This window comes from Remersonia thermophila, chromosome 2 (assembly GCF_042764415.1).
Source record: "Remersonia thermophila strain ATCC 22073 chromosome 2, whole genome shotgun sequence".
Lineage (NCBI taxonomy): Eukaryota > Fungi > Ascomycota > Sordariomycetes > Sordariales > Chaetomiaceae > Remersonia > Remersonia thermophila.
Window position 1 is genome coordinate 2,453,893 of NC_092218.1, and position 25,687 is coordinate 2,479,579.

Sequence of the window (25,687 nt, forward strand, 5' to 3'; positions counted from 1 at the left end):
GAGGTGAATGGGCGATTGGGGTTCAAAAAAGCGGGGAGACGGCGTTTTGGGTATTATCACAGCCAGCCAAGCGTTTGATCTGGCATAATACATACGTTCTTGATGTTGGCATATATGTTTCGGGAGGGGCGCATAGCGGTTAGCCATTCTGTAATATGCAGCACCGCGCCCATCGTCCCAGTCGACAGTCGACAGTGGACATCATGACGCAAAAAAAGTGGAAGAGAAGCACTCCACAACGGATCCTCAACATGGCAGCAAAGGTCATTCTTTTTGGCGGTCCACGGTGGTGATACCAGCCTGTTGCCCGGCTTCCCTCACCCAATACATCCTATGGCTTGAGCTGGGCCTGCTCTTACGGACCGTAGCTCAGAAACGAAGCTTTGTTGCCGAAAGCCACGGGGAGTTATCTGAGCTAGGCCATGAGTGAGTGAGTGAGTGAGTGAGAGAGAGAGAGAGAGAGAGAGAGAGAGGATGTGCGGTGCTACGTCATCGGTGGCGAACCTTGACGAACGGACACAACCTCCACACATATATACACACACAACCTCGGCTGCTGGACATCAGGCCACACGGCCAGTCGAGGTCGGCGCTTGATTGTTTACCCCACGGCAGGCCATATACTCAAACTCAATGTGGTCCCAGACTTGCTTGTACCGCTTACCTGATCACCACCAGCTAGTTGAAAACCCCCTCAAGAAAGCAAACACACAAACACACATACATCCACAAAACCCCCTTTTCTATTTCGTCGAAACCGTCATCGCTGGGCAACGACAATGACATCCCACCCGACCCGGGACTACACCCCATCCCCGATCGATCCGGCCACCCGTCGGACCGATCCGGGGCCCGACAACGTTCCGAACCTACCAGCACACAGGACCAAGGATCACAAGCCACCTATGTCCGGCCCGGCGAAACACTCGACCGACCCAGGGCCTGACGTGGACCCGGACCTACACGACATTACAGTCGCCGCCGCTGCGGCGGAGGCTGAGATTCTTGAGGCGATCGGGAAAACCGCCGGCGTTGAGACCGAGGAGAAAAGGTAGACCGATTCTCCGGGAATGAAGCGGATTTTCCCGTCCGAGCTGCGAGGGACCTGACCGGGGGAGAGATGGGTGGATGCTGTGACGGAGCAGATTTGTGAGAGAGACGCGTTTGTTGGTTTGGCCTGGCATGCCTGGACTATTCGAGCAGGCGAGAGACGCTGGCTACGGAAAACACCATGGATCTTGATCGTCCCTAGAACTTCTCAATAGACATATCCTCTTCGGGGTTGCATTGTGTTCCTTCATCCACCAAGTCTTGCGAAGTCAAGCCTGGGAAACGGCCCGGGACTGGCCGAGGTTCCAGTGCAAGAGATGTGGCGCGGAGGGCAGTGCGCCACTGTGGCTGAGAAACCCGGAACCCAGCTTTCGATGGTTGGTTGCCACCAGAGCAACCAGATGGCTCCACCTTTTCGTCATGTGTGTTCTTTTCCTGGTTTGTTTTTGTCCACAACCCAAGCCAAGCGAAGCACAACCCAGCTCCGCTGTCGTCAAGACGCGACTTTCCCCCCCCCCCCCCCCCCCCCTTTTCATCATCCTGCATGCCCTTATCGATTTGGGCCAGACCTGTGAATTTTTTTGGGCTTCTGCCAAACTTTTTTTCTGCTACGCGCCGCGGATGAACAGCAACAGGCCTCGTCGCTGAGCAGCTGCATCCCCTCAACGCGCGTCGCCTTATCTTCTCCCGCCGGCAGCCAGCCAACTCGCTCGCTGCGTGCCTCTCCTTTCCTCGCCGGATAACTACACGTTTCGGCCCATCCATCATCTCCTCCATCCTTCTTCACCCGTCCCTGGCTTACATCTCATATCCACAACAACAACAATAACAACAACAACCATCTTTCTCCTCATCCTTCGCAGGCCTCGCCATCATGTCGGACTCGGAGAATCTCGAATATCTCCAGGAGGACTTCGACCCTTGGTCGTTGACCGTCCCTCGCCTGCGCTCGATTCTCGTCACGCACAACATCCAGTATCCGTCGCAGGCGAAAAAGCAGCAGCTGATCGAAATCTTCAACGAGCAAGTCGTGCCGCAAGCCAAGAGGATCCTGGCCGCTCGCGCCCGCGCGGTGCGCACGAGCCTAGGCATCGTCGACGCCGACTCGCAAAGCACCACCAGCACCGATGTCAATGACGAAACCACCATGCGCCCCCCGCCCTCGGTTCGTCGCTCTCGGTCGCCCAGAAAGACGACGAGGATCAAGCACGAGTCGGAAGAACCTGAACACATTCCTTACGCCCCGCCGCCTCGGAGATCGAGCCCGCGAAAGCGCTCTTCGCGGTCGGCCAGCGCCCAGTTGGCCTCGGCTTCCGACACCGACACGGCCGTCGACACCGAGTCCTCCTTCACGGCCAGGCGTGACCTGCGCAGGACGCCGATCCCGAAGCTGGAACCCCCCGAGGAGGAAGAGGTCTTTTTCAAGCGGACGCCCGAGACCGCCGGCGTCTTCTCGGACGATAACCCCTTCCAGAGCGGCGCCAACTCGCCCTTCACGCCCGCCGCCAAGACTCCCACCAACCGCCGTAAGACGGCGGCCGTCGGCCTGGACTCGGCCCTGAGGCAGCCACCCTCGACCGTTCGTCGGCGCACCGAAGCCACACCCTTCGAGACGCCCTACCATGATGCCTACGAGCAACCCGTGGCCTTCTCCCGCGACTTTGAGGTGCCTTTCAGCCGCGCTGCCCAGCCCAGGACGCCGCAGTCGCCGCCCGAGCCGCAGCCCGAGATTCAACCCGAGATCCAACCCGACGAGGAGTTCACCCCCGACGAGCAGCTGGCGCTCGACCAGGAGGAGGCCGCCCATCCCGAGCTCGCCGCGGCCCGCAGGGCGCCGCAGCCGACAAGACGCAAATCGAGCCTCTGGACGCCCCTGTGGGTGCTCGCGACGACTCTCTTGGTCGCCTATGCCGCCTGGTATCGGCAGGAAAAGGTTGCCGTGGGGTACTGCGGTCTCGGCCGGGAGCCGACCCAGCTCATTCCCTCGAGCATCCAGCTCCCGCAGTGGGCCGTCGAGCTGGGCGCCAAGTTCGACCTTCACGATCTGCAATCGGTCCCGGTTCCCGACCGGCTCCTGAACGCCCTTGAGGTGCGGTGCGAGACATGCCCTCCGCACGCCTATTGCTACGAGGACTTCACCGCGCGCTGCGAGCCCGACTTTATCCTGAAGCCCCACCCGCTCTCCTTCGGTGGCCTGCTCCCCCTGCCGCCCACGTGCGAGCCGGACGGCGAGAAGGTCCGCCGCGTCCAGGCCGTTGCCGACAAGGCGGTGGAGGAGCTGCGGGAGCGGCGCGCCAAGTACGAGTGCGGCGAGCCGCTCGAGCCCGAAGGCGAGCCCCTCGACAGCCCTAGCATGGACGAGCAGGAGCTCAAGGAGATCCTGAGCAAGAAGCGCAGCAAGAGGATGGCGGCCGAGGAATTTGACGAGCTGTGGGCCGCCGCCATCGGGGAGGTCAAGGCCCGGGAGGAAGTGCAAGTCGAGCAGGAGGAACAACAACCCAACAGCGAGTACGTATCTTCTTTAACCCCCCCTTTTCGCTTCAGACCCACCGGTACCCAAGTTGCCCCTCGTCAAGAGTCCAATTCTCTTCCCCGTGGTTCCGCACCAAACGGTTATTGACTCTCGGGAAAACTAACCAGCCCCGTCGCCGTCGCTATAGAACCGCCCCCGGTGCCGGAAGCTTTCCAGCCACCAAAATCTCGTCAACGTCTCTCGCTCGCCTTCCGTACGCCTGCGCAGTCCGGCGCTCGGTCAAGCTCGGGCTGGCAAGACATCGACTCAGCATTGGTGGCGTGATCCTCGCGGTCCTGCTGGCCCTGCAGGGCCGCCGCCGGTTCCTGCGGAACCGCGCCATCGCCGCCCAGATCCCGGCGCTGGTCGACGAGGTCCTCGAGCGCCTGGCCGCGCAGAAGGAGCTCGCCTTCGACTCGGCCGGGGACGACGACGCGTTCCTGTTCCTGCCCAACCTGCGCGACGACGTCCTCCGCCACATCCACAGCGTCGCCGAGCGCGAGCGCATCTGGCAGCGCGTGCGCGCCGTCGTCGAGCAAAACAGCAACGTCCGCACGGGCCAGCGCGAGGGCCGCAACGGCGAGGTGGGCCGGGCGTGGGAGTGGATCGGCCCGAGCAGGGGGGGCGCCATCGGCGATGGGTCGGTGAGGAAGCGGAGGAGCGGGCGCGGGGTCTCGTGGGGGGCGGACCTGATGGGGGAGGCGGACGGCGTCGGCGCGGTTTCCGAGACCCCCGAGCGCCGTCCCGCTTACAAGAAGTGGGAGGAGGGCGCCGGGAGGCCTGTGTATTAATACCATGCCTTGGCTTGGGTTTCTGTTTTGTCATGATGGATCACGGCGGGTCCGCTTGCTTGTTCTTGTTTATCTTCTGAATCGGCGTGGTGTTTTATTTAGTCCTCTGATTTTTTTTTTTCGTCTCTCCTCTTTTGTCGTGTGTGTGTGTGTGTGTGTGTGGGTGGGTGGGTGGGTGCGCTGGGCTCGGCCTGACGAGGTTGTTTATGTGACACGGCACCTCTGCTCTTTTTGTATGGTTTTTTTCTTTTTTCGCTTTCCTGGGTGCCTATGGCATTGATCTGTTTGGACTTGGCTATTCCGTCTATCCGGCCTGTCTGCCTCCCCCCGGGGGATGGGGTTGTTTTGTTTGGGTTTGTTCTTGTTGGCACTTCAGGTGTCGGGCGACGGGTGGCCGGGTTGGGCGCGCGAGTTTCATCAGGAGACGATGAGGTCGCGCGGTGTACCTATACAAACAAATTGAGCGAGAGTACAGAGATGGAGAGGGAGAGAGAGAGAGAGCATTGCAAATCCGAGTCGTTTGACAATCCTCATCTTCCCTCCTGCCCTCCTGCTACCAATGCTGCTGTTCATAGGTTGTTCTGTTGGTTTGAAGAATGACCTGGGTTGGGTGAGTTGGCGTAAGCTTCCTGATACCCTATGGCCTGGCATGTATTTTGCGCTCTTCTCCAGGATGGCATGATTCAGTGGAAGCGAGTAGGCATCATTCGATAGAGACGTATTTCTCTCCAAAAACGCTCTTCTTTTTTCCCCCTTTTTTTTTTTCTCTCGCTTTTCTTTCGTTTTCATCTATCCTGAAGTGAACCCCTGCTCTTCTCCTTTGCAAAACTCAGCTACACCTCGTGTTGTGAATATCCAGCACCAGAATATCCTCGGCCCCCTCCTTGAGCAGCTTGTCCATGACCGGGGCGATCTGCTTCTTCTCGACCATGGCGCTGACCGCGACCCACCCTTCCTCGTCCAGCGACGTGATGGTGGGGGCGCGCTTGCCGGGCGTGATGGCGGTGACGGCGGCCAGGCGCTCGCGGGGCACGTTGTACTGGCACAGCACAAACTTCTGGGCTGTGATGACGCCGCGGATGCGCGAGGCGATGAGGTTCACCAGCTCCGGGTTGCTGGGCGCCTTGGACTTGATGAGGATGGCCGAGGTTTCGATGACGGTGTCGATGGCTTTGAGGCCGGCGGCCTTCATGGTTTCTCCAGATTCTACGGGAGGCAAAGGGGTCAATTTTTGTGAACGAGACGAGGGAAAAATATAACAGGCGGGGATGTGGAGTGAAAAGAAAATAAAAAGGGGGAGCGGGCCACTCACCAACCAAGTCGACAATGCCGTCGGCGACGCCCAAGGCGCAGGCGGCCTCGACGCTCCCGCTCAGCTCGATGATGTGTGTGCGGAGCTTGCGGCCCTCCATCTGCTTGGGGTCTGTGATGCCTTCCTGTTCCATCTCGAGGCGGGCAAAGAAGTCGTGGGTGAGGTGGACGAAGCTGGTGCCGATGTTCTTGCCAATCAGGTCCTTGCTCTGCGTGTACTCACCCTTGGCGGGGACCTGGACCTGGAGCTTGCAGGCGCCGAAGCCGAGCTCCATGACGGTCTCGCAGCCCTGGGGCTTCGCGTCCCACCCGTTGCTCATGCGGCGGGCGCCGGCGGCGGCGCGGACGCCGGCGTCGTGCTCCTGGACCTGGTCGTAGCCGGTGATGCCCAGGTCGACGCGGCCCTCGCCGACGAAGGTGGGGATGTCGGCGGCGGGGAGGAAGATGAGGGCGATGGGGAGGTTCTTGACCAGGGCGATGTCGAGACGGTTCTCACGTCTGAACTGAATGTCGGCGCCCTCGAGGAGGTTCAGGCAGGCCTGGAGGAGGCGGCCCTCTGGGGGAGGGGAGGAGGGGGAAGCCGGGTCAGCATCGGGTCGCGTCTCGGAGGCACGCAGCCGGGGCAGAACGCACTCTTGGGGACCGCGAAGAGCAGCCGGCCTTCTAGGCTTTTGACAGAAATCAGCTCCGAAGCCATGGTAGGGCCGCGTCTAGGTCTCGACGAGGAGCGGCATGATCGGCGGGACGGCGCGGAGGGCGAGAGACGGGGAGCGGCAGACGACGTACTGGTTGACCAAATCCATGGCAGTGTGTCGTAGGAGGGGGTTGGGGGGAGAAGGAATCGAGGATCGGGTGTCGCGGCAGCAGCAGACTGCAGACTTGCAGAATATCTCGGTCGGATCTGACTTTTGATTGGGGGGTGATGGTGTGAGCCGACGGTCCTTGTCGGGGGTGTTTCAACCTCGGGTACCTGACGCTACCTATCAGAATGTTGCCGGATTGGGCGTTATGGAGGGGAGGGGGGGAAGGGGTGGGCGCGGCTGGTTTCTCAGGGGTCGGAGGTAAAGAGGTAAAGCAAAGGTTGACGCAAGACGATGTCTATCGCGATGAAGCGCTACGTATCTTGAGCCCCACGTCCGAGTCATCGGGCCTGAAATTTGTTGCGGGGCCCGAATCCCGGAGGTCCTGAAATCGGAGCTTTCCCTTGTCAACGGCGCCGGGCCCCGCGTCTCCACCATGGTGGGGCTGCATGAGCAGGGGGAGGGGAAGGGGAGGGGACTCTCCCGCGTGCTGTGCCCCAATGGGGAAGATGAAGATCATGGTGGAATTCCGACTTTGTTTGGTATGGACTAGTACTAGTATTCTAGTACACACATACCTGCTCCACGTACACAGTAGTTACATACTATACATAGGTACACAGCACATGTAGATGCATTCTCCCAAATAGGTCGCTACCATTTTAGGAATCTTCTACTATACGGTACTCCATGCCATCCATCTTTCTCCACAGCACCTGAGGTGATCTAGGTACCTTACCTACCACCACTGTACCTCCGCAGGAATCATCCAGCCTCCATGGCATCAAACCCGTGGAGCGTACAAGTATTCTAGGCCTCCATGGTACGTTGTTGTTGGTCTCGGGTTTTGTGCGACCTGTCTTGTTTTCTTTTTTCTTTTTCTTTTTTCCTTTCTTTTTTTCCCCCACCGTTCTCACCCAGTACTCCGCGGTACTCCATACTCTACGCCAGGACCATACCAGCCCTTCCGAGGCGAGGTCCAAGGAGCAGCCATGAAAGCGTGTCGTCAGCTTGCCGCTGCGGTGGCTGCAAACCAGCCTTCCAGGCTCGGCGCATGGCTTGCAAAGTCTGGGCAGTGTGTCATGGAATCCAAGCACCGTTCGGCACGCCCCGGCCAAGATCCTTGGACGAGCCTAATACGGAGCGGCCAAGCCCCCCGGCCACCCAGGGTCCCACATGAATTGATAACTTTGGGACGGCAAGATCAGGGCTCGTTTCGCAACGCAGATGCAGCCAGATCGCCTGTTTTCCTCCGTCGTTTCTCTCGTTTGCTTTGTTTGGTTTTGATTTCTTGCATGTTGTAGCCTTCAATTCGTCCAGCCCATCGCTTCTTGCTTGTCCATCTCGCAGCCGACCGTTGCACAGCCGCAGAGCCGCCGCCCCCCCCCCCCCAGCCTCCGTGAACGAATCAAGCTCAGGAGACAAACGTCGGCCCTGATAAGCCATTGTCGCAAACCTCCGGTCCCAACCCACCACGACGCTCATTCCGCTGCCCCAACCGCCACCACACCCGCAGCTTTTGCCAGCGCGACGGATCCGTTCGATGCATTCGATACCGTGGCACGAACAGGTTCTACCGCCCATGTCTTGAACAGGTACGGCAGGACTCTGATTCCCGCCCGGTGGCAAGGAACCGGGATGCCCGCTCTCCGCAGCAGGAGAGGCCGTTGCGCTGACTCTGCTCCCGTCCCTGATTTTCGTCTCAGGCAGTCCAAGGTGTCGGATTGTACTTCATCACAACCTCATCACGCTTCCCCCTTGCCGACGCCATTCTCCTGTCGCCGATCCGGTCGCGCAGCCGCCCGACCCGAACCGGACCACCACCTCACCCCCCCAACGCCACGCCGACAGACTCCGAGGCTTGGACTCGAAGCTTTAGGCTCAAGCAACTCGACGTAGCAACCCTCTTGCCCCTTCCCTTGCCGCCGTAGCGCAACGACAGCGACGATACACCCCAGCCGTCACCATGGCGACGTGGGCAGGTCAGCCCAAGGTGAAGGGCAGCACCGAGACCATGCGCATGATCCTCCTAACATGCGTCTCGATCGGTATCACGTTCGTACATGTGCCCTCCGCCGACCCATGGACCGTGCCCGGGCTGACTTGTTGTCAACAGCTTCACTTGGGGCGTGGAAATGACGTGTACGCTGGACCCCCTTCGGCCCCCTCGTCTCTCCCCCCCTGAGGCTGCCTCGCCAGCTGACTGACAACCCCGCGCAGACTGCACCCCGTACCTCTTGTCGCTCGGACTCAGCAAGGGGCAGACATCCCTTGTCTGGGTGGCCGGTCCCATATCGGGCTTGATCGTCCAGCCCATCATCGGAGTCATTGCCGACGAGTCGACCTCGAAATGGGGCAGGCGGCGGCCCATCATCGTCGGGGGCTCCATCATCGTCGCCCTGTGCCTCATGGTCCTCGGCTTCACAAAAGAAATCGTCGAGTCGATGGCATGGGGCCCTGACACGACCCGGGCATTGACCATCATGCTCGCTGTCCTGGCCCTGTACGGTGCCGATTTCGCCATCAACGCAGGTGAGGCAGCAGCTCCGTTGCCTTCTCTCTCCACGCGCCTTGCTCGCGCGGCGGCTAACCGTCTCCTCAGTCATGTCGTGCTCGAGAAGCCTGGTCGTGGATACGCTGCCCATCCAAAAGCAGCAGCTTGGCGCCGCGTGGTGTAAGTGCCGCCGATGCGCATGGGTCTCTGGCCTTCTTGTTGCTGACCGCCGCTCCCAGTAAGCCGCATGAACTCGCTGGGTCACATCATCGGATACGTCATGGGCGCCATCGATCTGGTCCAGCTCTTCGGCCCGAGGCTCGGCGACACGCAGTTCAAGCAGCTCACCGTCATCGCCGCCATGGGGATGCTGCTCACATCCGGCATCACCTGCTGGGCCGTCACCGAGCGCGTCCTCGTCGAGGCGAGGCGTGACCCTCGGCGGTCCCAGGGCCGTTTCAAGGTCGTGCGCCAGATCTACTCGACCCTCCTCACATTGCCTCCCCGCATCCACGGCATCTGCAACGCCGTCTTTTGGTCCTGGATCGCCTGGTTCCCCTTCATCATCTACAGCAGCACCTGGGTCGGCGAGACCTACTTCCGCTACGACGTCCCTGCGAGCGCCCGGGACTCCCAGGACGCCCTGGGCGACATGGGCCGCATCGGCAGCATGGCGCTGACCGTCTACTCGACCGTGTCCTTCCTCAGCGCCTGGGTCCTCCCCGCCCTGATCCGCGCCCCCGAAGAGGAGACGTACACGCACCGCCCGCCCGCCAGCATCGCCCCGCTCGTCGAGGCGCTCGAGAAGCACCGGCCCGACCTGCTGACCGCCTGGACCGTGAGCAGCGTCGTGTTTGCGGCCGTCATGTTCACCACCCCGTTCGCCACCTCGTTCCGCGTCGCCACCTGGATCGTGGCCTTGTGCGGCATCCCGTGGTGCGTCTCCCAGTGGGCGCCCATCACCTTCCTCGGCATCGAGGTCAACAAGCTCAGCGGCACGCCTGGCGCCCCCGTCCCTGCCGCCGCCGCCGCCGCCGACCCCACCGCCAAAAAGAGCATCGAGCTCCTCCGCCTCGAGCACGGCGGGTCGGCCGCCCTCGAGGCTGGCGCCGGAGGCCACGCCGCCTCGACGGGCGAGCTCAGCGGCATCTACTTTGGCATCCTCAACATCTACGTCACCGTCCCGCAGTTCCTCAGCACCATGATGAGCGGCGTCGTGTTTGCCATGCTCGAGCCGGGCAAGAGCCCCGAGCTCGCCGGCCACGGCGCCGGCGATCACGGCAGCCTTGGCTCGCCGGCTTCCGAAGGGCCCAATGCCATCGCCGTGTGCATGTTTCTGGGCGCGATCAGCTCCTTGGTGGCGGCTTGGTCGACGAGGAAGCTGAAGGATTTGTAGTCCTCCTTGGCGGTTTTGGTCCGTTTCTGGGATCGAACGTAGGGGTGGGATGATGGATGGCAGCGCACTTGGATGAAACGAGTGCCTAGGCGGAAGAGTGCTTGCTCCCTCGCACATCCGGCCAAGAGACAGATGTCTCGGAGCCATCGTTTCCTTTTTTTTTTTTTTCTTTTTCCTTTTTTCTCTTGTTTTCCCATCTTAGACTTCTTGGGTTGTTTCCACTTCTTGATCAGATGTTATGTATACAAGAGAAATGCGAGCGCGGCGTTGAATAGGAAGGGGAGGGACAGCTCGGTCTTTGGTTTCGGGGACGTACAGGATGGCACGGCATGGCTTGTCTGCATCGTGGGTACCTACGATCCGTACTGTACATAAGCCAGAAGAAGCAAAATGTAATACATTATGCCTCGTTGTGCATCCGGTGGTTGAGATTGGCCATAGGGGGGAGAGGATGCCGGCTTCTTTCTAGTGGGATGGGGGAGAGATGTGTCGGTTCTGGCCATGCCCGCCTGCCCAACGTGCCTTGGCTACAAACGCGGGAACCCAAAGCTGAGAACCCTGGTGACGCTATCTTGTTGTCGTCATTCATGAATGCCATGCCCATCCATTGGGAGCCTGATCAGATAATACTACGTCATTGACACAGGATCGGGGATCGGGAGGGTGAAGAGATCTTTTATCAGACCCTGATGAAGATCAACGTCGGATCTGAGACAGACGCTGAATATCATCATGTCATGTACTACATGCAGAGCACACAGCAGCACATGCATGAGGCAGCACTGGTTGCCATCACCACTTCCCCGAGAAGTCTCGGACAAATTTGAACACTGCAATCACTTCCGACAATCTTGGCGACATCCCCCACCGGGAACCCGGGAACCCGGGAACCGCATCAGACAAGGAGGAGGAGGCTAATGGTTTCCTCGAGAGCGCCGTCGATGTCCACGTCCACCACCACATGACCCGTCGTCCACTCTCTGCCCCTTCACACTCCCCTCCCCCCCCCTTTCTCTTTCTCCTGAACACCCCTGGAGCCGGCCACTACGCAGTAGATGGTGCCATACACCCATCACCACCAACCCCCACGCAGTACAGACTACCTACGATCTAGCACGGCATCATGACTCGCGGACTTCATCAACGCTACTTTCGCGTCGGGTGTAAGGAACAGGGGACGGACCCCCCCCCCCCCCCCCCGGCCGCCCCTCTCTTGGCCGGGGAGGAGGAGGAGGAGAAACTCTCAACGTTGGAAGTAACTAGTAGATAGGACGCGTTGGCGAGATGAACATGGCAGCCATCCGTCGCTCGGTCGGGCCTGGGCTTGGTAATCGGGCAGCGAGCCCGTCAGTCAGTCAACCCATACTTATAGCAAGCCTCGTCGTCCCCAACGACTCGGTTGAACAAACGGCCTCACCAAGACCAGAGAAACACAACCAAAGGCGGAGAAAACATGACGATCCTGGCCATCTCCCCGTCTCACATGCTGTGTAGGCACATTTCTCTCCTCGATATCATCGACGCGCGTCCAATCAATCCCGGCCAACCATCCATTTGTAGAAGAGGGAGTATGAAGAAAAACCACAAGAATAAACCAAACTAGAAACAAACAACTCTATCCACGTTCCTTTTTTTTTGATGAATCGCTGGAGCCGCGTGGAACATTGGTGAATGCGATGCGGAAATGCGAATATGCAATGCTGTCTCTGCTGCTGCCCGTATTAAAACCCATTACCCAAATATGAGATCCCAAACCGCCACCCCGCCGTCCACCTCTGGCTTCCGGATTCCTTCTTGTCCGCCCGTCAGGTCGGCGGGCATAGACTTCCTTTTCCCGCTTGGCTTGCTTGCTGTTGTGAGATGTTCCTCCTCTTTCCCGCTCTTGAATCCCACACATACCCAACATTTACCAGCCGCAAACACGCACACGCACAGTGAAAGACCAAGACAACAACATCGCTCTTCCCTTCCTCCCCCTCCCATGATCCACCCTCTTCTCTCATCTTGTTTGGGACCTTCTCACATCACGATGCACTCTTTCCCGTCGCCATCCCCGCCGCTTTTCCTGATCTTGCCGTTCCTTGTCGATGCGGGATCCGGGTTGCCACCGCTAATGGCGGCGCGAATAACGGCCAACCGCTGCTTGGCACGCTCGTCGCCGGCGTCGGCCGCCTTGACGTACCACACGTTGGCCTCGAGAATGTCGCGGCGGCATCCTATGCCCATCTCGGTGAAGTATCCGACGGCATATTGTGCCTTGACATAGCCTGTTGCAACAAAAGTTAGCGCGGTTCTCCACGATGGCGCAAGGAGGAAAGAACATTGACTCACCGAGCTCGGCAGACCGCCTTGCCCACTCATACGCTTCCTCCTCGTCCTTCTCCAGCACCGGCTCGGCACCCACCATATACCAGGCGCACAGGCCCATCATGGCAGCGGCGTGGCCACGCTCGGCGGCGCCGGTGTAAAAGTGCACGCTGAGGGCGGGATCCCTGGGGCAGTTGAGTTTTCCGTGCTCGTAGGCGTCGCCCATGCGGTAGTTGGCCTCGGGATGACCCAGGTCAGCCGCCTGCGTGAACAGCTCAGCAGCATAGCTCTCGTCCTTGAAGATGTCATCGCCGTACCCCGTCTCGTACAGGCAGCCGAGCTGGTAGGGGGCGGCGTTGTAAATCGTGTCGGCCGCTTCGGCGGCCAGCTTGAGCCACTTGATGCCCTCGCGGTAGCGCTTTTCGCCGAGGTCGCCCGAGAGGCAGGCCTTGCCGAGCCTCGTCATGGCGCCGGGGTGCCGCTTGGAGGCGGCGGTCCGCAGGTACTGCACGGCCCTGGTAGGGTCCTTGCGGCAGCCCCAGCCGAACTCGTAGCACAAGGCCGTGCGGTACGCCGACTCGGCGTGGCCGTGTTTGGCGGCAAGGACGAACAGCGGAAAGGCCGAGTTGTAGTCCTCCTTGCCCTTGCTAAACAGACCCGACGCGTAGCCATCAGCAAGATAGTACTGCGCAAACGGGTAGCCGTTGTTGGAGAGCTTCTGGAGGATGGCGCGCGCCTCGCGGACGAGGTCGTAGGGAGACGAGGGGCGCCCGTCCGCGGATTTGACAGGGCTCTTATGCCTCTTGGTGTCGCTGGGATCCAGGCCTTGCTCCTGCGCCGTGGCGATGAGGAAGACGGCGAACGAGTAGAGGGTTGAGAAGTCGTTGGTCTTCTTGGCGTTTTGCCGGTACATCTCGAGGGTCTTTTCGGTGCTGAGAAGCGATGCATTGGTGCCCACGACGGACCGGAGCTGCGAGTTGTCCAGAGTGATGGGCGCCGGGGCGGGCTGCGGGTACGGCTGGTTGAGAAGCTCAACAAACGACGACGGGCGTGTGTCGGGCGATTTCCTCGAATGGGCCGAGGGCGCGCGTATTTGGGAGCCGCCGAGGTAGGGGGACCGGCCGCGAGGCCCAAGGTCAGAAAAGGCAGAGTAGGACGACGGGGGCCGCGGCAGCGAGCTTCTCCTCTGGTTGTTGTGGGTAGGCGTCAGGTGGCGGCTGATGCTCGTAGCCGAGCCGGCAAGGTTGGGATTTGAGTAGGGCTTGGTGTCCGGCGGCACCGCCATCATGCTGGAGGGGCGCGGAAGGAAGTGGTACTGGAGCGGCTGCACGGGTTCAGGCGCGATGGCAGCATCTTCAACGATGGAGCCCTCGGTCGACGCGTCTGCCGACTTGTCTTGGGCCTCCGAAGCATCGAGGGTACCGGACACGGAGCTCGCGCTCGTTGTAGCCGAACCTTCCAGCGACGTCTGCTGCCGAGACGTGCTCTCGGTGGTGTCCGACTCCCTGCTGTTCCGATTCTCCAGTTTCCTCGCCGACTGCTCGCTCATGCTTTGGCTATCCAGCTCGCAGCTCTGAACGCTGGCCGACTCGGCCGGGAACGGCCTCCGCGTGCCATTGGCAGCCGGTGGCGAGCTCGGGGCGTCGTTCGGGGTAGGCTCGTAGGAGGGTGTATGCGGTGGGGGCGTAGGAGCCTCGGGCGGGTTGGGGAGGGCGCGGTTGAGGGCGTGTGGTGGTACGGCGTGGACGGGGTGTGTGGGGTATCCGGGCAAAGGCTGGGGCGACTCGATGTTGGCTGCGGACGGCCGGGGCCAGTCGTCGGACTGGAAGTTGACCTTGACGGGGGATACGGGGGATTCTCGTAGCCGCGGTGCGTCGGAGGAGACCGGGACTCCAGGCAGAGGCTGTGCGTTCTCGCTCCAGTCGTAGCGAACGGCGGGCGAGTGTTCATGCGGAGGAGGCACCGGCTTCCGGCGCGGGCTCTGGGGCGAGGCCGGAGCGGCGGATGGTGGAGAGCCGACGGCCGCCATTGGGGCAAGGCGAAGAAGGCGAGCTAGTTGGCGCTGGAGCGCTGGATGTTTGGGGACGGAAGTCGTCGGCAGCAAATGCTGAGGGAGGCAGACGTCTCCTTGGCACGCTTGAGGACGGAACGCTAAGGGATGCGGTAGGGGGGTATGTAGGTAGGGTGTGTGTGTGTGTGTGTGTGTGTGCAAGTTGGTAGGGAGATTATGTCACTGGCTTCGTCGGCTCTTCACGGTGATGCATTTGGCGTGAGCCCAAGAGCACAGCGAGAGACGGGAGCGCGAGCAGGGCGAAGGTTGCAGAGGCCAAGTCGAACTTTGTGATCCTTGTCGCCGGGTTGATCCCTTTCTTCTTTGTGGCTGTTCGTGGCGCACGGGGGGAATCTGCGATGGAACCTGGAACGAGGGACGCCTCTCTCTCAGGGCGTCTGTCTCCTTCTCGAAGCTCGAAGCTAAAGTGATCTCCTCAAGAAGATGGCTCCGATCGCGCGGCAGCTGCAGACGGGATCAGACGGGATCAGACGGGACGATGGATGGTTGCAGGAGACGCCAGCAACGACCAACGCTTGGTAACGCAACGTCCAGGCACAGAGTACCGAGAAAGACCCAATTAACGTTTATGTCCGCTAATAACGAGCGACAGGGGTAACGACAATGAAAAACATGAGGGGGACCACCCAGCACGCCAGGGAAGAAAAATTAGGAGAAAATAATTAAGGTGAACGAGGGAGGCAGCTTAGGTGGGTAGGTAGGTAGGAAACGGAGGAGATCAGCGAGTGTTGGGTGTTAAGGTAGGTTGGTTGTTCCAAGAATGGTGGCGAGGGAATTAAGCTAAGGTAAGACCGGTTTGGGCCTGGTACGGGGGGTCTGGGTAAGTGAAATGGAGGGGAGGGTGGCTCTTTCTGTTTCGAGGAACCTGGGCGCTGATGAGATCGACAGGAGTGACACCTGCAGACAGGAAGGGGCGGGGAGAAGGGGGGGGTTGGAGAAGGGATGGAAGGGAAGACGGCAGCGAGGCCCTGGACTCCACTGGGCTAAGGCAATGCAAGACAGTCCGCAGCCCACATGGCCCGGAGACTGCCTGGGCATCCATCGACAAATGGTTCAATCCCTGCAGAAGATTGTCCCCAGGCAAAAACCTTGGGTTTTAGCGTCATGTTTGCTGCATGGCGAGAAAACCTTGCAGCGCGCTGGAGGGGTGCCTACGCTAAAATGGGCCCAGCGTGACAGTCGTTGGAATGGTGTAGTGGTTTCTTACCGGTAATTACAGGCCTTGTCCTCGCTTCCACTCTCGGCGGCCCAGCCATCAAGGTTCCATTTTATTTTTATTCTTTTTTTGGGGAGGGAGGGGGGGAGACGGAAGCAAGCACAATGTTCCATCACCGCCACAAGACACAACCACACAACGCCCTCAACATGAGTGTCAAACATCTTCACACACTGCACTGCACTGCATCTCTTGCCTAGGCAGGTACATGCATAGAACTTCGGTGGACACTTTACCCCCCCCCCCCACCCCCACGCCATCTCTTAACCAGATCCCCTCATTCAACGACAAGCCTTGCCAACGCACGCATTCAGCCTCAGCCCCGAATGTCTTATGGTGCAATTTCTACCACGGCTGGGATCAGCAGCAACACCGGCGGGCCTAGCTGGAAAAGACCACTGATCACCGTCGCCTGCGGCTCTTGTCGGCTGCCGCGCTTGGGTGGTGTGGCGGTGAGGAAGCCTACGTGGAGTGTACGCCGTATGTAGGAGTGAGTGATTGGAGGTCGTCTCCATCCCATGCCGCTTCTTCATCCCAACGTTCAAATGTTGCTCCTGGCAGAAGCCTTGCCCTGCCGCCCCCTTGCTTTCAGATGGATAGTTAGCATGTGCAACCTTATGACGTGGTGGGACATCAAAGGGGCTGGCACCAACGGCGCGGAACCGGTGGCTCCCTCGAAATCCCAGAAATTCCCAGATGCCGTCCCAAAGTAACGTTGCCAACCTACTACGTAGGTAGATTCTGATGTAGAATCCAACCTCGCGGCAGCACCCATTGGAAGCTAGAAGAGCCCCCAGGTCGTACATGACTCGCGCGACACGGCCGCAAGACCTTTAACCTGGACGTTACCATCCGCTCCGCATAGGTTCAGGGCCAAACCAACCACTTGCAGATGCGTCCGTCACCAAGCTGAGCCGACTTTCCCAAGGGTTTCCATGCTCCTCCCCCCTCCAGGCGGGGGCGCTGCATGGCGCGAATGGCGGGAGTGGTGCCACAAACGCCAATAAGCAAGCCAGGCCACTCGGGCAACCTCAACCAAGAGGAGAACAAAATGTGGCCGGCAGCCAAGCGGATGACTTCATGGAGAGCCGGGGTTGGTCCGACCGGGCAAGCGTGAAGGTGGCTCTTGGACGCTCGGCGCAGGGAAGACGGTTCATCACCGGCCTGGAAACCATGCCTTATCGTCAAAACATGTTCGCAAACCTTGGGCTTGGGAACGCTGCACTCCGTAATGCGAAGTCCGGACCTCCCGGAATCATCGGATGCGAAGGTTTCCCTGAGAATATGTTTTGTTCAGCAGGCCATGACGTTTCTGTAGCACGGGCAGAGGTTCGCCGGGACGGGAGCCGGCGCTGGCGCTGTCGGCCCTGCCATCGTGCGAATCATCAAGAAGCTAAGAACCGCCCCCCTTCCCCCCCCCCCCCCACCAGGTTAGCGCATGCCAACGACCAGTCGATGTACTGTGGTACACCGTATGTACAGCACCATGCCACCCTGGATGGGAGGCCTACGCTACCGCGGTCCATGCCCGTCCCGGATCTCCAAACCCACACCACGGTCAGCTCGTGCGAGGGCGACGCATCCCGATGTGGTGTTGGCGAGATACGCACATACCGTGTACTGAGTAGGTTTGGGGAGCACAGCTTGTCTCACCCAACCTGTTGCCACAAACACTGGACGCCGATCACCGGATCCCGAGGAATCGGATTCTCACGTGTCCGCGTTGCACCTTGCACAACCGAAAGGAGACCTTGGACAGGTAGCCAACGCTGCCTTCTTGCGTCTCTCCAAGCATACACAGTACGCAGTATTAGAGGAAAAGCAACAGCCGGCCTGGGATACGAACATAACGCTGACGAGAGATGTCTGAGTTATACCCCACACCCGCCTTCCTCCCAGCCCTCCCTCTCGGCACGATCCGTGGCGCCGAGGCCAAAATGATGGCAAAGCCACGCCAAGCGCCGGCCAATAGTGACGACATGCATAGTGAGAAACGCGGGGACAGAAGATGGAATCTGCCCGAATCTCGCCGTTGAGAGCTCTGGATTCCATTCCAGTCGCACCTCGTGTCCAGAGGGTTGTATCACTTGTTTCTTTCTCGTGACCCAGTGACACTGTTGGGGTTTTTTTCTTCTTCCTACGGACACGGGGGCTCGTGTTCTGATGGCAAATTGTGGGAATTTGCCAATACGAAAAAGATGAGGTCAGGACCCGTGGGGTCTGCCCGGACGTTCGACCTGAATGTTACCGTAACGTTACCAGTCTACCTCTGAAGCATGGCGCCGAGGCTTTTGCTTCTGGATGCAGTTTGCCGGGTTGAGGAACCCAGCGATCTCCTGGTCCGCCGCGAGATCGTGGTGTTCGTAGGTGCGGAGCGCAGCGCCATCATTTGCACCCAGGAAATTCACGGGGGTTGCAACAACCACCTGGCAGCCTGTCCGAGACGCTGGAGGAGTCCATTGCGAGATAAGGTTAAAACGTGACAATAATCCGACATGACACGGCTGCGCGACAAGCAAACGGACGGGCCTGTTTTCCGCTGGGGCGGATGATGGAATCCGATCCCGACTGTTGGTCGCTCGCTCGTCCTGCCACTCTCTACTGCAAGTATAGGAACCGTCAGCTTTAGGCGTCGACCGTTTGGTGAAGCGCGCTTGAGTGAGGTGTCATTGGGGAGCATGGCGAAGGAGGAGGCGCGGGCTTCACATCTCACCAACACAACATACACAGTATGTACATACACACACATACACACACAAGTGAACATTGGCATGCACACCAAAGCAACAGCACCCACTTCACCCATCCCACGAATGGCCACTGATGGTTTTTTTTTTCAGGCCATCCCCCTGGAACGGGGAGGCAAGGCGATGCGAAATGGTGTGTGGGGCGAGGCGGTTGCGAAAGGGGTGTGCATGAGCCCGGTGGGAACTCGACGTGAACCCGGCGCGCACTCTTGGCAAATTGCCTTGCGCGAATGCACCGGTCCAGTGAGATGAAATAAGATGAGGCTTTGTGTGACGTTGGAACCGGCTTCCTTCTGTGTCTACTGCGTATGTACGACAATTTTTGTTGGGGGGGGGGATTTGACTACAAGGACCGTTGGCCGAACGAACTTGACGCCGGGGCGCTTGGGGGGCTTGACGTTCACCAGCCTTTCCCTTCATGGAGTGTCCCTCCGTACAAAATACGTTACGCCATGCCCCGCCATGCTCGGCCTGACTTCCCATGTCTTCAACTCCCTGAGATGTTGCAAAGCTAGATCCATGTCATGCGTGGGACTGGGGGCTGGGACTGACTCGGAGTTGGCCGGCTGGGACCGTTTGCGTAGCCCCCTACACAACCCTAACCCTCAGATAAATATATCCTGGCTGAGGCCAAATTACCCCTGACGCGACCTTGAGGACGCGAACCAAGAGTTGTGAGCCCATCTAATTCCCCAGCAGCGGGCGATCCCCTCGTTTCTTTCACCTCATCTCTCTCGCCCTTCGATTGAGAGGCCCTTCGTTCCCTTTTTTTTTTTTTCTCGTCTGCTTTTTTTTGGGCTGCTTATTAGCATTCGCAGCGTCCCCTCGTTGGAATCCCTCTCCCTGAGTCTCCCGCAGAGTGGAAAGCGGAATTCTCGGGAGTCGCGAGGGATCATTGCCCTTTTGAAACGATTTGCCCTTGCGCCGCGTCTTCACGGCCCAGGTGCTCTCTGCTTCTTCGGTTCCGGCCCCCATAGCATTCACACTATCGGTCTCGTCCACTGCGATAGGACATACGCTCGCTTTTCTTTTTGGCATTCATCCAAAGCAGCGATACCCGAACTCCTCCGCCCGGTGGATTCTGGATCTGGGAAAGGGAAAAAAACCCGAAAGGCCATCTTCGACGGGCTGGTGTGGCTGCTCCTCGGGTTCGGAGCCAAGCCTCACGCAGCACGGCACCCGCCCCCCCTGGCCGAATTGGCAAGTCAGCATTTCGCGCGCAGCTCTGACTGGCCCGCCCCGATCCGTCTCCTGAGAGACCCAGGACCGGACCAATCTAGGCCTGTCTTGACTTCGCCGGCACATCCCCGCCCACGAACCTGCAGCAGAGCGAAGAGAGGCGCCGCCTGTGGATTGACCAGCCTCGATCAACTCCCGTCTGCTAGAACCTTTCGTCTGATCTGTCGCAGGTCTAGCCAGCCTGCTCCCACCAACCACACCAACCCACCCTGACGGTAGGTTTGTTTTGGTTTTCTTTTCTTTTTTTTTCCCCCTCCGCTCTCTACCAAGCACGTCTACCGTTTCTCCATGGCAAGCGGCCGACGGTGACGGTCGCTTCATGCTGGTCTTTCGTTTGAGGTGATCGCTCGTTTCGTATCTTTCTGTCCCTTGCAACGAGGGAAGGGAGTCAATCGTGACGGCCTCCCTCGTTTTCTCTCCGGCCCCTCGGACGTCATCGCAACCGGTGAAGCCCCGTTCCCTTTGGATCGCACGCCGGCCTTGCCCAGGCTTGCTCGCCGCAGAAGACCCCTCTTGCTAACGCACCCTCAAAAGCCGTCAGGACCAACCATGTCGCTCCCGCAGCGGCCGGGCGCGACGCCCTCCTACGAAGAACGGCACAGCTACCGGCAATCGCAGTCGCGACGCCAAACCCGTCCCGCCGATATCGAGGCCGGCGGCTATGCCCCCGTCGCGTCGGGGCAACCGCTACATCAACGTGGGCCCTCAGCATCCTCCTTCGCCGAGACTATTCCGTCTCCTAATCCGGAATTAGAGGCAGCTCCCCTATCGCCCACCTCGCCCCGCCCCGACCAGCAAGACATGCCGTTCCAGCGCAAGAGGAGCCTCGTCCGGCCGGAGCGGAACCGGATAGGCAAAGACCACCCCAACTACCACTACCGAAAGCATGCCGCCAACATGGACGTCCTGCCCTCATCCACGGGCAACGACCCCATCATCGAAGACGTGGAGGGAAGGGATGACGCGTCGGGCGCCGGCTCGAGGAACGACGACATGCTCTCCGACTCGACGCCGCCGAGGACGCGCTCGCATAGGCACCGAGGCGACGATGCCGAGAAGGGCGCCCGCGCCCGGAGGAGGGCATCGAGCGGCGTCAAGGGCAAAATCACCAAGGAGTCCAAGCGCAAGCACCCCGAGGCCGAGCAGCTGCGCCCTCCCAGCATATGGAACGTCTACTGCGCCATCATCACCTTCTGGTGCCCGGGCTTTGTCCTCAAGTGCTTCGGCCTGCCGTCCAAGGCGCAGCAGCGCGCGTGGAGGGAGAAGATGGGCCTGATCAGCATCATCATCTTGATCATGGCCATCGTCGGTTTCCTCACCTTCGGCTTCACCCAGACCGTCTGCGGCACCCCTCCGATGCGCCTGCGCGTCAACGAAGTGACGGGAGGCTACATGATCTTCCACGGCACCGCCTACGACCTGTCCAGGTCGCATCACCCCCCCGCCGACGGCATCCCCTTCCGTCTCGACGGAACGTACCCGAACGTGCTGTACGACCTCCCGCAGAAGAACGGCGGCAAGGACGGCAGCTTTCTGTTCCAGAACGTCAACGGCAAGTGCAAGGGCCTCATCAACCCGACCCCGAACTCCAACATCCCGCACGATAACAACGGCAACATGGGCTGGTACTTCCCATGCACCGTCTTCAACCAGGACGGATCCTCCAAGCCGAACTACACGTTCCCCTTTTACAACGGCTACGCTTGCCACACGACCGAGAACGCGAGGTATGCCTTCTACCGCCAGCTCCAGGGCACCGCCGACGTCTACTTCACCTGGGAGGACATCCGGAACAGCTCGCGCAACCTGGTCGTGTACTCGGGCAACGTCCTCGACCTCGACCTCCTCTACTGGTTCGACGACAGGCAGGTCGCGTACCCCGGCCGCTTCAAGGAGCTCCGGGACCGCAACTCGGCCGCCAACAAGGCCATCCGCGGCCGCGACATTACGCGCGCCTTCCAGTCGTCGGGCGATAAGAAGTACGCCGAGTGCTTCCAGGAGATCATCAAGGTCGGCTCCATCGACACGGACACGGTCGGCTGCATCGCCTCCAAGGTGGTGCTCTACGTCTCGCTGGCGCTGATCCTGTCGGTCGTCGGCGCAAGATTTGTGCTTGCCCTCATCTTCCAGTGGTTCATCAGCAAGACGTATGCCGCCGACAAGACCTCCCAGACGTCGGATCCGCGCAAGCGCCACCGCCAGATCGAGGACTGGTCCGAGGACATCTACCGCGCGCCCCCGCGCCTCCCGGGCGACATGAGCAGCAGCGTCCACGGCTCCTCGGATCGCACCAGCAAGCGTGGCAGCACCTTCCTGCCCACCACGTCGCGCTTCTCGGCCATCTACGGCGCCGACCGGGCGAACCGCAAGTCGGGCATCCCGACCACCATGGCCAGCCAGAACGCGGCCGGCCAGCTCCTCAGCCCCGTCTATCAGCATGGCAACAACAGCCGGACCAGCTTCCTCAAGTCGGACCCGTACGCCAGCAGCACCACCCCGACCGAGGGCGCCGGACCCGTGGGCTTCATCCACGAGAACGTCGTCCCCCAGCCGCCCGCCGACTGGATGCCCTTCGGCTTCCCCCTCGCCCACACCATCTGCCTCGTCACGGCCTACTCGGAAGGCGAGCTGGGCCTCCGCACGACGCTGGACTCGATCGCCACCACCGACTACCCCAACAGCCACAAGGTCATCCTCGTCATCTGCGACGGCATCATCAAGGGCCAGGGCGAGACCGTGTCGACCCCGGACATCGTCCTCAGCATGCTTCGCGATCAGAGCACGCCGCCCGACGAGGTGCAGGCCTTCTCGTACGTGGCCGTCGCCAGCGGCTCCAAGCGCCACAACATGGCCAAGGTCTACGCGGGCTTCTACGACTACGGCGCCAACTCGGCGGTCCCCGCCGAGAAGCAGCAGCGGGTGCCCATGCTGGTGGTGGTCAAGTGCGGCACGCCCGACGAGGCCAGCCACGCGAAGCCTGGAAACCGCGGCAAACGCGACAGCCAGATCATCCTCATGTCGTTCCTCCAAAAGGTCATGTTCGACGAGCGCATGACGGAGCTCGAGTACGAAATGTTCAACGGGATGTGGAAGGTTACCGGCATCTCGCCCGACTTTTACGAGATGGTGCTCATGGTGGACGCCGACACCAAGGTGTTCCCCGACAGCCTGACGCACATGATCTCGGCCATGGTCAAGGATCCCGAGATCATGGGCCTGTGCGGCGAGACCAAGATCGCCAACAAGCGCGCCAGCTGGGTCTCGGCCATCCAGGTGTTTGAGTACTTCATCTCGCACCACCTGGCCAAGTCGTTCGAGTCCGTCTTTGGCGGCGTCACCTGCCTGCCGGGATGCTTCTGCATGTACCGCATCAAGGCGCCCAAGGGCGCGCAGAACTACTGGGTGCCCATCCTGGCCAACCCGGACGTGGTCGAGCACTACTCGGAGAACGTGGTGGACACGCTGCACAGGAAGAACCTGCTGCTGCTGGGCGAGGACCGCTACCTGTCGACGCTGATGCTGCGCACGTTCCCCAAGCGCAAGCAGGTGTTTGTCCCGCAGGCCGTGTGCAAGACGACGGTGCCGGACACCTTCAAGGTGCTGCTGTCGCAGCGTCGGCGGTGGATCAACTCGACCATCCACAACCTGATGGAGCTCGTCTTGGTCAGGGACCTGTGCGGCACGTTTTGCTTCAGCATGCAGTTCATAGTGTTTATTGAGCTGATCGGCACGCTGGTGCTGCCCGCCGCCATCGCGTTTACCTTCTACGTCGGTAAGTAGCAGAACCCACCCCCCACCCGAGCCTCTTTCTCTCTGCTGGTTACGGTGGCTGACGTGAGCGTTTCCCATTTACTAGTCATCATCTCCATCATCAACTCGCCGCCTCAGATCATCCCGCTCATCCTCCTGGGTCTCATCCTCGGTCTTCCCGCCGTGCTCATCGTCGTGACGGCGCACAGCTGGTCCTACGTGGCCTGGATGTTTATCTACCTCTTGTCGCTTCCCATCTGGAACTTTGTCCTGCCGACCTACGCCTTCTGGAAGTTTGACGACTTCTCGTGGGGCGAGACGCGCAAGACGGCCGGCGAGAAGACCAAGAGCTCGGGCCACGAGGCCGAGGGCGAGTTCGATTCCACAAAGATCACCATGAAGCGCTGGGCCGAGTTTGAGCGCGAGAGGAGGATGCGGAACGCGCCGGCCTTGAGCCCTGGCGTTCCGGGGAGCGGCGTGTACTGGGGGTCGACGGATAACGTGGTCGGTGGTGCGGGCATGGGTGGTGGTCCGGGGAGCGGGCACCCGATGGGGCATGCGCCGTATGATGGCTACTACTCGGATGCGTGAGCCATGAACATGGGCCGTTGAGGGAAGGGCGGAGGGTTTGGATGGGGAAAAGGTTCTTCTTGGTGTTTTTTTCTTGTTTGCTTCGCTTTTGTTTTCCTCCCTCTTGTTCTTGCTCTCTGTCTCTCTCTCTCTCTCTCCCTGCTGTCATTCACGGCCCTTTTCCTCTGGGCGAATAATCTTAGGTAGTTTACGGTACATAGACACGCCCCGTGCATGGTTTTTTTCTTTTTGGGCAAGGCTCATCTCATGGGTTTTCCTCTCCGCCTTTGGTTGCAGCCGGTTCACCGCCCCCCCTAAGCAGGTTGGGTTCGAGGACGGCGTTGTTGGTGACTTGGAACTTTGTGGTTGTTGGTTCTTTATCTGAGGGGAGAGTGAATATACCTAGGGGGGGGGTTTGAAGTTTCAAAGGGTAGATGGGTGGGTAGGAGGAGTGGGATGGCTTCCGTTTGCTCGATTTGCTGTCTTCTCTCTTTCTCTCTATGTCTGCTTGTCTCTACGAGTCAAGCTCCCTCGGCATCCTCGCGAGCTAGTTAGGCTCGAATGCCTACCTAGGAAGAGCTTGGTGTATCACGTCCAGAACGGATGGTTGGAACGTCCGTAGCACAGCAAACATTCCATGCCTACCGTGTTCATGCCCGTCCTGGGATCGCACATCGTCCACTCCCCCCTGCGCACACCAACACTCCTGCTGTCCTGCAGTCAGCTTTTGATCGCAGCAATGTTCTGCAAGCCACACCCACTCCTCGCGGTTAAGCCGGAAGGGTGAGAGTGTGTGCGTGAGAGAAAAGAATGTATGGGTGTAACTGTATGAAATGATAGAATGCCGGCTGGTTTCGCTTGTCTGTGCTCTCTGTCTGTTCTTCTGTGGAGATGTCATCATCATCATCATCATCTGGCTCTGATGTTCCCCCCCCCCCAGTCCCTTCTGCCCCACCACCCCCCCAAAGAATAACGGGCTCCTCGTCCAGGATGGGAACATCGGAGCGCGACCGGGACAGGCTTCTTGTAACTCCTGTTGGACAGTGTGAGGACGGGCTCGAGAAATGTCTGAGCGTTTTTTTTTTTTTTTTTTGTTATTTATTTTCCTCGGAGGGACTAGCGTGCGGGTGCGCCCGCCACAGAAGAGCGTCTTCTGGACGAGCGCGGCAGGGGGGGGGGGGGGGGGACCACGATGAAGAGAGGGAGCGCATCCGGGCATTTTCATGCCCGCGAGTTAGAACCGTTCGGAGTCATCAAGGCTTCTTTGTTCTTTTTATCTGTCTTGGATTCAGCTGTCCCACGGGGCCATCAGGTGCAACCTCATCCCCGTTCTGCGCTCCTGCAGCCCATGGCTCCTCCCGAATCGGCACCCCGCATGCAGGCCGGCTCGCGTTCCCCATCCTTGATGCTGCCGTGCTGCTGCTGCGGGACTC

General features: G+C 60.0%; 5 protein-coding genes across 5 annotated transcripts; 3 read left to right on the forward strand and 2 right to left on the reverse strand.

The window, feature by feature from the left end:
- Positions 1-1,924: 1,924 nt before the first annotated feature.
- VTJ83DRAFT_2128 (uncharacterized protein) lies at positions 1,925-4,353 on the forward strand (the record flags this gene model as incomplete). The annotated part of the gene is made up of 2 exons (XM_071008364.1): positions 1,925-3,558; positions 3,711-4,353. 2 exons carry the CDS (start codon positions 1,925-1,927, stop codon positions 4,351-4,353), a joined length of 2,277 nt encoding a protein of 758 aa, XP_070868668.1.
- An 829-nt stretch (positions 4,354-5,182) lies between these two features.
- On the reverse strand, positions 5,183-6,467 carry VTJ83DRAFT_2129 (uncharacterized protein; the record flags this gene model as incomplete). Its single annotated transcript, XM_071008365.1, has 4 exons — positions 5,183-5,559; positions 5,666-6,220; positions 6,298-6,332; positions 6,451-6,467. The coding sequence occupies 4 exons, from the start codon at positions 6,465-6,467 to the stop codon at positions 5,183-5,185; spliced, it is 984 nt and encodes a 327-aa protein (XP_070868669.1).
- A 1,963-nt stretch (positions 6,468-8,430) lies between these two features.
- On the forward strand, positions 8,431-10,354 carry VTJ83DRAFT_2130 (uncharacterized protein; the record flags this gene model as incomplete). Its single annotated transcript, XM_071008367.1, has 5 exons — positions 8,431-8,519; positions 8,581-8,606; positions 8,685-8,996; positions 9,067-9,138; positions 9,198-10,354. The coding sequence occupies 5 exons, from the start codon at positions 8,431-8,433 to the stop codon at positions 10,352-10,354; spliced, it is 1,656 nt and encodes a 551-aa protein (XP_070868670.1).
- Positions 10,355-12,373: 2,019 nt separating this feature from the next.
- On the reverse strand, positions 12,374-14,690 carry VTJ83DRAFT_2131 (uncharacterized protein; the record flags this gene model as incomplete). Its single annotated transcript, XM_071008368.1, has 2 exons — positions 12,374-12,621; positions 12,686-14,690. The coding sequence occupies 2 exons, from the start codon at positions 14,688-14,690 to the stop codon at positions 12,374-12,376; spliced, it is 2,253 nt and encodes a 750-aa protein (XP_070868671.1).
- A 5,793-nt stretch (positions 14,691-20,483) lies between these two features.
- Positions 20,484-24,275, forward strand: VTJ83DRAFT_2132 (uncharacterized protein; the record flags this gene model as incomplete). The annotated part of the gene is made up of 3 exons (XM_071008369.1): positions 20,484-20,631; positions 20,689-23,706; positions 23,791-24,275. 3 exons carry the CDS (start codon positions 20,484-20,486, stop codon positions 24,273-24,275), a joined length of 3,651 nt encoding a protein of 1,216 aa, XP_070868672.1.
- Between the last annotated feature and the right edge of the window lie 1,412 nt (positions 24,276-25,687).